The sequence below is a fragment of the Pistacia vera genome, unplaced genomic scaffold (genome assembly GCF_008641045.1).
Source record: "Pistacia vera cultivar Batoury unplaced genomic scaffold, PisVer_v2 Contig32, whole genome shotgun sequence".
NCBI lineage: Eukaryota > Viridiplantae > Streptophyta > Magnoliopsida > Sapindales > Anacardiaceae > Pistacia > Pistacia vera.
The window spans coordinates 393,713-407,429 of record NW_022196135.1 but is presented as its reverse complement, the minus strand read 5'-3'; the positions used below and the strand labels follow the sequence as shown (position 1 = coordinate 407,429).

Genomic DNA, 13,717 nt, shown 5'->3' with positions numbered 1-13,717 from the left:
CAACACAAAATTAAGTTATAAATATTATATTAAATATATAAAGAAACAACTTACAGACAAATGCAGCAAAGAAAGGAGTTGGAATAATCCTCTGATTGAACGTCAGTGTTGTGAAGGGTCAGATAATTCTCCATTGAAACACAAAAGATGGAAGGGGAAGGGGAATGGGATGGTTCTTCTCTAGAGCAGATGAGGTGCATGAATGGACGGGTTTGTTCGCGCGGCTTTTAAGTGCCCTCTTTGGCTTTTCTGTTAGATGGTTGGTACTTGAATGAATGGATTATGGCTCAACTTTGTTTTGATAATCACTATCCCCCTTGGGATTCCGAAATATAGTAAATATGTTTTGCTTTTAATAAGTCGAAGCGGATAAGGTCCATAGTAAATATGTTTTGCTTTTAATAAGTCGAAGCGGATAAGGTCTACTTTTGCTTTTAATAAGTCGAAGCGGATAAGGTCAATAACTTCTTTAACCTGTTTGAAGGAACAGATAGATGCTGGTAGTTTTTAAGTTGCTTATTTCAAGTCCACAATCACGTTTATATTATATTAAGCAACAATTGGAACATTCTCTACAGATTAGAAAAATGTTTAATTAAAAAAAAAAAAAAGGGTTATTAGTTATTACATATTTATTTAAAGTTAATTAAATGCTTAGGAGTTGCGACTACACTTACTACTCCAAAACATATCTATACGGTCTACAGGTAGAGGCAGTACGCCAATAAGCCTTGTGGAATTATATAAATCTATACTCTATGCGCATAACACTAGTATTAATTTCAATCCTCTTTATCAACATGTGCTACTCACCTTGGCAGACATGCTGCTTCACACCATACACTAGGGTTAAAATTTTAAAACATATTTATTTTATAGCACTTAATAAATGTTTCACAATTGATCTAATCACCCAATCAGTCTGCTATCTTCACAGGTTTATATAGACGAACCTTATATTGCTAGCTATCAGCCTTTTTTTCCCAGATCTTGGTGGATTAGTTCGAAGCTCCGAGAAAACTAGGATGTTATTATCATACAATAGGATTTATTTCCACAGCTTAACAGAGCTGTCATAACTTGCAGACGCCACCATTCCATTCACAGATGACTGTGCCAATGCTGAGATTATATTATCATGAGCAGCAATTGTCATGCTCTTATTCTCAGCCATGTTCCACAGCTCCAAAGACTGCACCCAAAAGTTGAAAAGAAAATACAAAGTTAGTGATATATCAACTTACAATGACAGACTATCCTGTTCCATTTAAACCCCACCGCCACTGCAAACACGACACAGCTCCACACAAACTATGATATCATCTTCCTGACATTGAAAATTTTCCACAGATACCAAAGCAAATGTGAAGTAGAATTATCAGCAGCTAAAGAAAACCATAAACACTGCATTTTTAAACCCATGCCAACTGCACACACAAGTTTGAGGGCAAAAACCGGTCACAGTAAAATATCACCCCGATTATACCATAGGGAATTAAACTGAGAAAAATATGGAAAATTACCGAGATTCCTCCAATCACCAAAAGAGTTGAATAACTTGGGTGAAAAACACAAGAGCGAAATTGATTCCCATTCGAGCTAAACTCTTGAATGCACTCCCCCGAGTTCATTGACCAAACTTTCACCAAGTTCTGGCTAACAGATGCCAGATAATCTCCATTTGCATCCCAACATATGTAGTTCACCAATTCCGAGTGTCTCTGAGAATAAATGAAAATTTTAATGATGAAAACTTTCAACTATAATGAGAGATTCATTCAAAAGGTCACAACTGAACATTTAAGAATGCTAGTACTAGACCTTGGCATACAAATATGAAGAAATTAATCTCTTTACAGGAGCATTACCAGAAATGAATGTGTTTTCCGATCAGTTTCAATATCAAAGACACTCACTACTTTATCTGATGCTGCTGCCAACAAACGTCCAGTTCTTGGTTGAAATCTCACTTGTGTTGTACCTCCCTATATCAAGCACGGTGGAATTGATAGTGAAAAAAAATCCAATGTAGCTTAGGTAAGTAGAGGAACTGAGAGGAAAATAAAATAAAATGTTTCCGACCTTGAAGATATGAGTGCACGAAAATGGACTGACACTCCAATACTGAATTTCATTGTCATTATCACAAAAACAAAAAATATCATTCTTCTTAGGATGGAAGTCAAGGGACATAATTGGCGAACGGTGCCCGGTATATGCTTGCAAACAAAAGTTTGGCTGCCACAATAAATTTTATGAGTTAATCACATGGCAGTAAAGTAATAATAACCATATACTCATAAAGTTGTTATAACATAATGCAAGTACATTACAGCAAAATGTAAGGACCCATGTTGTCTAAATACTTGAACTCAGAAGATCAATACTGTGAGGCCCACACTTTAGATAGATAATGAAGACAGAAGTTTCAAGCAGAAGACAGCAAAGAAAATTACATTGGCTGCATCCCATAATCGCACAGATTTATCAACTGAAGCTGTTGCCAGCTGAGACGAATTCGGCCTGAAACGAACATCTGTGATAACTAATTTATGTTCTTCAGGTGTGCTCTCTGTCTGCATTGTATCCATGTTCCATAGGACAACCTATAACATACAATAAATGCAAGTCAACATATCAACTTTGGGTTCTGCGCTGTCATTTATTTAATTTCTAATATACTTTTGGCTCAAAAAGCTGAAAAAGTAACAGAGCTAGATTAAAGAAGAAAATATAATTCAGTAGTTGGAACCCAATAGCTCATTTATTTGTTTTAAGAAACAATTCTCAGAGAGTGATCCATCATCTACATACCAACAAGAGGGACAGAAGAACAGGGAAGGCGATCCATCACCAAATAAATCATCATATTGATCCTGTATTTTTTTTCCTCAAATGTGGTATTTACTCTCTATGGCACTTTACCTTCCTGTCATGGCCAGCACTGGCTAGTGACTTCCCATCAGAAGAAAAATGACAGCAAGTGACCATGCTATTATTTCTTGTCCGTTGGCAGCCAACCTCAAAAAAGGTAAAACCTGAAAAGAAGGTGAACCAGCTAAATTAAAATGTAAACAGTCCCTCCAACTCTGCCCAAATACAACAAGATTATCACTTACTTTTAGATGATGACTCTTTTTGGTACTCAGTAGGACTTTGTTTCAGGGCTCCATACAAATCTCTTCCATCTCCTCCATCATGTGAAAGTAACGATTCCATATTGTCGTCTATGGAACCGACATCCCCAAATCGTTCTATATCTTCCTGCCACCAAAAAGAAAATCTCATTGTTAGAAGCATTCTTTGTAACTTCTATATTGAATTAACTACAGAACATATATATAATCAAATTTTGTAATTTAAACATGTCAACTGAACTGATAGTGTGAAGGAAAGGTATAAGATGACCCACAACTGAGTATATTCGTTGCATTTTTTATTATCGTATCCAAGGAAATAACCTAACCAACCAGATTTCTTGCAATGAAGCAAGAGGTTTAGGGAGTAGTCCATTCATAACAACTTTGACGGGGTAATCCAATTTAATTTGTGCTTGGTATGGGGGGTGTTTCAATTTTTAATTTTTTTTTAATAAAAGATATAGCATATAAATTAATTAGAAACAAAATCTTATGTACTAGTGGTTATATCAATAGGTTAAATTGCCAATAAGAACACCACATCTTGTAAAATTTTATAGCACCCCACAGTGCTTGGATGATGAATAATAGATTTTTCTACACCATGTACTTTACATGAACAAACTGTATATCACTATGCCATAATATAAAAGCTAGAAGGTTACCAGCAGATTGGAAGATGTTGCAAGACCTATTGTTCCCTCTGGACCATTCATCATCAAGCTTTTCTGCACATTGTTAACATGCTGTGCACTACTTGCAGTAGTCATTCCATCCCCAGGGGTGTGAGTTGATGGAGGCGAGTTAGGTGAAGGGCCCACTGTATTTCCTGTGCCTGTGCTGTTCGCAGCTCCTGAAGAACACTGTTGTTTCCTTTTCCTGTTATGCTGCAGCACCATAAGTAACTGTTCAGGTTGATTAGGACAATTGTAAATGTAAAATACAATTTGATTCTTTCAAATATATATATATATATATATATATATATATATAACAAAAACAATTATTAAAAAAGTAAAACCTGTTGCTGCAATTGATCCTGTTGTTGAGAGGAAGAATGTTGCATCTGAGCCACCTTCATCTGTTTAGGCACCAATCAAAACTTAAGGATAAAGCTTTTCAACTAGTTAATGTATCTTCAATCACAAAATGATATAATGTACCTTGAATCACAAAATGATATAACTGACAAGGTAAGAGTTAAGGAGACAATGGACCAGACCAAAATTCAGAAAAGAAACAATGACAAATATCTATGTACACAAGTATCGAGGTCCTTCTACCTTTAAAAAAGGTAAGCAGGTCAATATATAACAAGGATAATAAGGCTCTATATGCATGTCAAAAAATAGGCGGGTAGCCAAAAATTAGGGAATCTTGCGGGGTTTTCTAATTCCTCTTTTCTCTGGTATCTTTCTAGAGTTGTGTTCTCTTCACTACAATTTTCAGCTTTCATTTAACTTTATAACTCACAGTTAGAGCTCTTGCCTAGCTAACTCCTAGTATTCAAGAGAGCTAAAGTTTTTAATGCACCCACCGTACAAAGTGTTCCCTCCACATACAAAACTGCTAATTATAATGAATTTTGGGCAGGCTTCAATATGGTATCCAAACCTTAGGAGAAGTTGATTGCACCGGGGAGCTTATTGATCCATCATTTCTAGTGGATTGACCATCTTTTGCATTAAAGCTACCCCGAGGAAACTGACAAAACCTACGGGGATCCATATCTCCAAAGTTCGTTGGATTTCCATGGTTGCTTTGTGCCTGTGCCAAAATCTGCTGTTGCTGATGTGATGCGAGAAGAAACTGATTATGAGTCTGCATATTGGGCTTCTGCACTTGTGCACCCAAATTTGGTCTTAATTGATCAAGTCCCTGTATAATTGGGTAATATTCATAGTCAAGGACTTATGTTATATCCAAATCATATAGGCAAATAATGACGATGGGAAAGGCATGTGCAAGCAACTTACAGTCAGAGGCCAACCCTTTAATGGAAGACCTGCGACACCTTGATTCAGTCCTGAAGGAGAAATATGACAATCTTAACAAAGGAAATAGCATTCAGACATCATTAGACAATGTTTCTCAACTGAATCCGAAGCAAATGGCAAGTTAACTCTTTTTGCGATGGAAAAGAAAGAACAAGTTAATTATGTTTAACAATAACTCATACACATGAAAGAGATAATTTCTAAGATACTCACCCGGAGCGTTAAGATTTTCAGTTAAATTCTTTCACTTGTCCAAAGATTTATATATTTATTCATTTTTTTGAGAGACAGTCTTTCTCCTTTTTATCATCTTCATTGAAATAACAACTGTTTATATACAATCCTCATACTCCTTACAAAGCGAACAAGATGCTAAACATGAGAAATGAAAATGAAATAATGAATTTACATGACTGTTTCTTGCAGTGATGGAGTCTTGTAACATTACCTGAACCTGCCAGTCCAGATTTTGACTGTAACATTGCTTGACCATAGATAGATGAAGGATCCATGGGCAAACTTTTCTGAGATGTGCCCATATTAATTTCACTCTTGATGTCCTACAAACCCAATATATTGCCAATTCAAGCTTTACGAAAGAAAAAGCAAAAGTACTGAAAATGGAAAACACAAAGACGCAAAATAAGCTGTGCATGTAGTCCAAGTAATTACAGCGGTTAAAGGTGCCCGCGCTTGGATCTGCTGCAAAGCTGAAGACATGTTCCCAGAATTACTTTGTACCAGTTGGCTGAATCAACAAAATGAAGCACAGAAGTCAATGGTTTACTCCAGTATCCAACCAGGATAAAGAAATATAAAACTCGAGTACAAGTGTCAGGAGCCATATAAAATTTACACTTGATGATTGTTAGCAGTTTTGAGATGGGCCATCTTATTGGCATCAATTAGAGCTGATGATGTCTCTGAATCCATCGGATGAGGGTGTTTCATACGTTCTTCATATATTTTCATGGCCAAGACACTGGCTGATGACTGCCCCATCATTCCTTCAGAGTTTAATGTGGTTATAGAACTGCCAATAGCTAGATGATTAGGATCCCTCCGTTGCAGTTGTGCATTGCGGTGCTGCATGAGTTGCAGCTGCTGTATTTGTAGCTGTTGTTGCTCCCTTGCCTTAAATTGTTGTGTCTAATTTACATGAAAATATTAAACCATATTAAATTTAGAATGACTGGTGGAAATAAAAGAAAGAAAGGAAATCACAATTAATACGCATTCCAACAAAAAACCTAATTAATCAATTCTAATAGTGAGACAGCAGAGTTACCTCTATGTAAGCTGCAGCATTTTCAGAATGTTTCTCATTAGTCCTTGCAATAAAAATGTCCCAGAAGACAGACCACCATTCAAAGAGAAATCCTCCAGGAGCATCAATTGCTGCAAACACAAACTATTACTTACAGAGCAAGCTACACTCATGCTTTCAAGATTATAGTAAATTTAACATTGTACAAATCTTTACTTAATAAACTATCCTTCTATAAACAACCTAATAAAGTATATTAAGCAAAGAATTCAATTACAATTTTATCAAGATTTAGAATTTAGAAAACAATATTACCTACTGGATCTGTGGCCACTTTTCCTTCAGTCATAAATTCTTTTGCAGACGCATGCAACTTTCTTTTCAACAAATAGTCGTGAATATAAACATCAAGCCTATAATCCCACAGAAAAATAAAAAATAATAAAAAAATTATCGACCACATGACATGAAACTACAGAAAATGCAAAAATAACAATTAAAAAAAATATTTGCACAGTACTTACATCTTATCGGCTTTCCAATCACCTTGCGCCATCTTGGCTTTGCTAAAACAATTATAGAAACAACAAATTATCAATCACTGTTGTTATCTGCAATAAAAATTCACCGTTGCTTCAGAATTCAGATTTCTCACATCAAGTAACTCAACCTTAAATAAATCAATAGATAATTGTAGAATCCTTGTTTATACTTCGTTTAATTAAAACTCACAGTATGAGTGCACGAAAATGGACTGACACTCCAATACTGAATTTCATTGTCATTATCACAAAAACAAAAAATATCATTCTTCTTAGGATGGAAGTCAAGGGACATAATTGGCGAACAGTGCCCGGTATATGCTTGCAAACAAAAGTTTGGCTGCCACAATAAATTTTATGAGTTAATCACATGGCAGTAAAGTAAAAATAACCATATACTCATAAAGTTGTTATAACATAATGCAAGTACATTACAGCAAAATGTAAGGACCCATGTTGTCTAAATACTTGAACTCAGAAGATCAATACTGTGAGGCCCACACTTTAGATAGATAATGAAGACAGAAGTTTCAAGCAGAAGACAGCAAAGAAAATTACATTGGCTGCATCCCATAATCGCACAGATTTATCAACTGAAGCTGTTGCCAGCTGAGACGAATTCGGCCTGAAACGAACATCTGTGATAACTAATTTATGTTCTTCAGGTGTGCTCTCTGTCTGCATTGTATCCATGTTCCATAGGACAACCTATAACATACAATAAATGCAAGTCAACATATCAACTTTGGGTTCTGCGCTGTCATTTATTTAATTTCTAATATACTTTTGGCTCAAAAAGCTGAAAAAGTAACAGAGCTAGATTAAAGAAGAAAATATAATTCAGTAGTTGGAACCCAATAGCTCATTTATTTGTTTTAAGAAACAATTCTCAGAGAGTGATCCATCATCTACATACCAACAAGAGGGACAGAAGAACAGGGAAGGCGATCCATCACCAAATAAATCATCATATTGATCCTGTATTTTTTTTCCTCAAATGTGGTATTTACTCTCTATGGCACTTTACCTTCCTGTCATGGCCAGCACTGGCTAGTGACTTCCCATCAGAAGAAAAATGACAGCAAGTGACCATGCTATTATTTCTTGTCCGTTGGCAGCCAACCTCAAAAAAGGTAAAACCTGAAAAGAAGGTGAACCAGCTAAATTAAAATGTAAACAGTCCCTCCAACTCTGCCCAAATACAACAAGATTATCACTTACTTTTAGATGATGACTCTTTTTGGTACTCAGTAGGACTTTGTTTCAGGGCTCCATACAAATCTCTTCCATCTCCTCCATCATGTGAAAGTAACGATTCCATATTGTCGTCTATGGAACCGACATCCCCAAATCGTTCTATATCTTCCTGCCACCAAAAAGAAAATCTCATTGTTAGAAGCATTCTTTGTAACTTCTATATTGAATTAACTACAGAACATATATATAATCAAATTTTGTAATTTAAACATGTCAACTGAACTGATAGTGTGAAGGAAAGGTATAAGATGACCCACAACTGAGTATATTCGTTGCATTTTTTATTATCGTATCCAAGGAAATAACCTAACCAACCAGATTTCTTGCAATGAAGCAAGAGGTTTAGGGAGTAGTCCATTCATAACAACTTTGACGGGGTAATCCAATTTAATTTGTGCTTGGTATGGGGGGTGTTTCAATTTTTAATTTTTTTTTAATAAAAGATATAGCATATAAATTAATTAGAAACAAAATCTTATGTACTAGTGGTTATATCAATAGGTTAAATTGCCAATAAGAACACCACATCTTGTAAAATTTTATAGCACCCCACAGTGCTTGGATGATGAATAATAGATTTTTCTACACCATGTACTTTACATGAACAAACTGTATATCACTATGCCATAATATAAAAGCTAGAAGGTTACCAGCAGATTGGAAGATGTTGCAAGACCTATTGTTCCCTCTGGACCATTCATCATCAAGCTTTTCTGCACATTGTTAACATGCTGTGCACTACTTGCAGTAGTCATTCCATCCCCAGGGGTGTGAGTTGATGGAGGCGAGTTAGGTGAAGGGCCCACTGTATTTCCTGTGCCTGTGCTGTTCGCAGCTCCTGAAGAACACTGTTGTTTCCTTTTCCTGTTATGCTGCAGCACCATAAGTAACCGTTCAGGTTGATTAGGACAATTGTAAATGTAAAATACAATTTGATTCTTTCAAATATATATATATAATTATGACAAAAACAATTATTAAATAAGTACAACCTGTTGCTGCAATTGATCCTGTTGTTGAGAGGAAGAATGTTGCATCTGAGCCACCTTCATCTGTTTAGACACCAAACAAAACTTAAGGATAAAACTTTTCAACTAGTTAATGTATCTTCAATCACAAAATGATATAATGTACCTTGAATCACAAAATGATATAACTGACAAGGTAAGAGTTAAGGAGACAATGGACCAGACCAAAATTCAGAAAAGAAACAATGACAAATATCTATGTACACAAGTATCGAGGTCCTTCTACCTTTAAAAAAGGTAAGCAGGTCAATATATAACAAGGATAATAAGGCTCTATATGCATGTCAAAAAATAGGCGGGTAGCCAAAAATTAGGGAATCTTGCGGGGTTTTCTAATTCCTCTTTTCTCTGGTATCTTTCTAGAGTTGTGTTCTCTTCACTACAATTTTCAGCTTTCATTTAACTTTATAACTCACAGTTAGAGCTCTTGCCTAGCTAACTCCTAGTATTCAAGAGAGCTAAAGTTTTTAATGCACCCACCGTACAAAGTGTTCCCTCCACATACAAAACTGCTAATTATAATGAATTTTGGGCAGGCTTCAATATGGTATCCAAACCTTAGGAGAAGTTGATTGCACCGGGGAGCTTATTGATCCATCATTTCTAGTGGATTGACCATCTTTTGCATTAAAGCTACCCCGAGGAAACTGACAAAACCTACGGGGATCCATATCTCCAAAGTTCGTTGGATTTCCATGGTTGCTTTGTGCCTGTGCCAAAATCTGCTGTTGCTGATGTGATGCGAGAAGAAACTGATTATGAGTCTGCATATTGGGCTTCTGCACTTGTGCACCCAAATTTGGTCTTAATTGATCAAGTCCCTGTATAATTGGGTAATATTCATAGTCAAGGACTTATGTTATATCCAAATCATATAGGCAAATAATGACGATGGGAAAGGCATGTGCAAGCAACTTACAGTCAGAGGCCAACCCTTTAATGGAAGACCTGCGACACCTTGATTCAGTCCTGAAGGAGAAATATGACAATCTTAACAAAGGAAATAGCATTCAGACATCATTAGACAATGTTTCTCAACTGAATCCGAAGCAAATGGCAAGTTAACTCTTTTTGCGATGGAAAAGAAAGAACAAGTTAATTATGTTTAACAATAACTCATACACATGAAAGAGATAATTTCTAAGATACTCACCCGGAGCGTTAAGATTTTCAGTTAAATTCTTTCACTTGTCCAAAGATTTATATATTTATTCATTTTTTTGAGAGACAGTCTTTCTCCTTTTTATCATCTTCATTGAAATAACAACTGTTTATATACAATCCTCATACTCCTTACAAAGCGAACAAGATGCTAAACATGAGAAATGAAAATGAAATAATGAATTTACATGACTGTTTCTTGCAGTGATGGAGTCTTGTAACATTACCTGAACCTGCCAGTCCAGATTTTGACTGTAACATTGCTTGACCATAGATAGATGAAGGATCCATGGGCAAACTTTTCTGAGATGTGCCCATATTAATTTCACTCTTGATGTCCTACAAACCCAATATATTGCCAATTCAAGCTTTACGAAAGAAAAAGCAAAAGTACTGAAAATGGAAAACACAAAGACGCAAAATAAGCTGTGCATGTAGTCCAAGTAATTACAGCGGTTAAAGGTGCCCGCGCTTGGATCTGCTGCAAAGCTGAAGACATGTTCCCAGAATTACTTTGTACCAGTTGGCTGAATCAACAAAATGAAGCACAGAAGTCAATGGTTTACTCCAGTATCCAACCAGGATAAAGAAATATAAAACTCGAGTACAAGTGTCAGGAGCCATATAAAATTTACACTTGATGATTGTTAGCAGTTTTGAGATGGGCCATCTTATTGGCATCAATTAGAGCTGATGATGTCTCTGAATCCATCGGATGAGGGTGTTTCATACGTTCTTCATATATTTTCATGGCCAAGACACTGGCTGATGACTGCCCCATCATTCCTTCAGAGTTTAATGTGGTTATAGAACTGCCAATAGCTAGATGATTAGGATCCCTCCGTTGCAGTTGTGCATTGCGGTGCTGCATGAGTTGCAGCTGCTGTATTTGTAGCTGTTGTTGCTCCCTTGCCTTAAATTGTTGTGTCTAATTTACATGAAAATATTAAACCATATTAAATTTAGAATGACTGGTGGAAATAAAAGAAAGAAAGGAAATCACAATTAATACGCATTCCAACAAAAAACCTAATTAATCAATTCTAATAGTGAGACAGCAGAGTTACCTCTATGTAAGCTGCAGCATTTTCAGAATGTTTCTCATTAGTCCTTGCAATAAAAATGTCCCAGAAGACAGACCACCATTCAAAGAGAAATCCTCCAGGAGCATCAATTGCTGCAAACACAAACTATTACTTACAGAGCAAGCTACACTCATGCTTTCAAGATTATAGTAAATTTAACATTGTACAAATCTTTACTTAATAAACTATCCTTCTATAAACAACCTAATAAAGTATATTAAGCAAAGAATTCAATTACAATTTTATCAAGATTTAGAATTTAGAAAACAATATTACCTACTGGATCTGTGGCCACTTTTCCTTCAGTCATAAATTCTTTTGCAGACGCATGCAACTTTCTTTTCAACAAATAGTCGTGAATATAAACATCAAGCCTATAATCCCACAGAAAAATAAAAAATAATAAAAAAATTATCGACCACATGACATGAAACTACAGAAAATGCAAAAATCACAATTAAAAAAAATATTTGCACAGTACTTACATCTTATCGGCTTCCCAACCTTGCGCCATCTTGGCTTTGCTAAAACAATTATAGAAACAACAAATTATCAATCACTGTTGTTATCTGCAATAAAAATTCACCGTTGCTTCAGAATTCAGATTTCTCACATCAAGTAACTCAACCTTAAATAAATCAATAGATAATTGTAGAATCCTTGTTTATACATTAGAAGAAAAAAAAAAATTTGTTTAAAATAGATAAATAAAACAGAGAGAAAATTCAACGGTATACACAATGTTGTCTTGATTTAAAGGAAAAAAAATTAATTATGCGATCAACTCTTATAGTCTTCTAATTTAGAATTTAGAAACTTTGGACTGTTTTTGGAACTAAAACTCCAAATATTATTTTATTACTCGATTTTCTCAACAATCAAACAGACTAAACTTCACACTGGAATCATGCAACTCAACTGAGTGCCGTTCAAACCATCAGAATCAATCTAAAGTCAACCAAAAACAGAAAGAAAGAAAATGCAAAATTCAACAAACAAAATTAACATGCAGTACGGAGATGCAGCTACACAACCATAACAATTACATGAAATTCTCTACCACGCGCTGAAGAATCAGTTCACTTCATTGCTAAGCTGAAATTTGTTGCGCTTCAAATAACTGATTCCGTTGAGTGTAACTGAAGTAGAAGCGCTCGAAGTTTAACAGTGAGAGAATAAAAAAAAAAGTAAGCAAAAGAATCGGCAACGACGAGATTTTTTAGAGAAAAGTTTGTGCCGAATGGACCAAACCTGTGGTTCGGAGTGAATTTTATTTGAGCTGGTACATATAGAAAGATGGTTCGGAGAGAAAGCTGAGCGGGTATTTATAGAAAGATGGTTCGGAGCGAAAGCGATGGACGTTTAAAGTAATAGGCGGTTCGGTTCGGTTACGGGTTATATGTCGAGCAAGTTTAGTTGGACATAAGATTAGTGTCATGCACACGCTCACCTCGTGGGTGGCAGAAGCTGATGTGGATTGGGAGTGGACAGAGAGAGGTGTTAGATGCTTAACAAGTGGGTTGTGACGTTAATTTTTGATGCTTTGGAGGGTTTTCTGTGTCGTCAGATTGACAAACAAAACGATATGTAGGTCAGTCTAACTTCATACTGACGTGACCTTTATTTTGTGATATACGTTAGCATGTGTTATTAAAACGCATCATAAAAATATAATTTTGTATCAACAATAAATAAATATTTATGTTTTAATATATAGTTTTATGTTACACTTCTATATATAATGTATATTTATTAAGTCAAATCTTGGATATTGCATTCTAAATGAGTTGTTGCTTTATATAATACTGTGATATAAAAGGTATGGTATTTGAGAATTGAAATGCAAACTTAACTCAGTTAAAAAATATTTGATATCTCGTTAGATTAGATTAGGAAAGAGGTAATATTTCAAAGCCAATAACGGTAATTATATCCCAATAATAATTAGTGAATCTCCCGATGGTAGTTGATAATTTGGTAAATATTCATTATTTGGATAAATATTAATATATTATCAAGTGAGTATAATAATTTTGTACTACTTTAAAACATATTGGGTAAGTAGAATATTACTCCACTTTTTTAAGAATTTTTTTTTTTTTTTTAACCAAAGTGTCCGGATTAGTTTGTGTATACCTCGATTAATCTTCGAAGCAAATTGAATACTTTACAAACCTAATCTTTCAAAGTAAGTTACAAATATAGTAAATGACCTTAAAGTTCGAATCTAAAAAATTAAT

At 35.2% G+C, this 13,717-nt stretch overlaps 2 protein-coding genes across 2 annotated transcripts; both read right to left on the bottom strand.

Annotated features, from left to right (window-relative positions):
* Positions 1 to 794: 794 nt before the first annotated feature.
* Positions 795 to 12,754, bottom strand: LOC116136755 (transcriptional corepressor LEUNIG_HOMOLOG-like). Its single transcript, XM_031422418.1, has 18 exons — positions 12,524 to 12,754; positions 6,929 to 7,015; positions 6,720 to 6,817; positions 6,426 to 6,535; positions 5,994 to 6,286; positions 5,810 to 5,885; positions 5,586 to 5,697; positions 5,117 to 5,166; positions 4,755 to 5,018; positions 4,162 to 4,221; positions 3,806 to 4,027; positions 3,120 to 3,264; positions 2,926 to 3,038; positions 2,457 to 2,606; positions 2,083 to 2,238; positions 1,869 to 1,985; positions 1,524 to 1,721; positions 795 to 1,192 (listed from the first exon to the last, which is right to left on the bottom strand). Exons 2-18 carry the CDS (start codon positions 6,958 to 6,960, stop codon positions 1,049 to 1,051), a joined length of 2,340 nt encoding a protein of 779 aa, XP_031278278.1. The 5' UTR covers positions 6,961 to 7,015; positions 12,524 to 12,754; the 3' UTR covers positions 795 to 1,048.
* LOC116136791 (transcriptional corepressor LEUNIG_HOMOLOG-like) lies at positions 6,980 to 11,991 on the bottom strand. The gene is made up of 15 exons (XM_031422463.1): positions 11,963 to 11,991; positions 11,754 to 11,851; positions 11,460 to 11,569; positions 11,028 to 11,320; positions 10,844 to 10,919; positions 10,620 to 10,731; positions 10,151 to 10,200; positions 9,789 to 10,052; positions 9,196 to 9,255; positions 8,854 to 9,075; positions 8,168 to 8,312; positions 7,974 to 8,086; positions 7,505 to 7,654; positions 7,137 to 7,286; positions 6,980 to 7,015 (listed from the first exon to the last, which is right to left on the bottom strand). Exons 1-15 carry the CDS (start codon positions 11,989 to 11,991, stop codon positions 6,980 to 6,982), a joined length of 1,908 nt encoding a protein of 635 aa, XP_031278323.1.
* Positions 12,755 to 13,717: the final 963 nt, after the last annotated feature.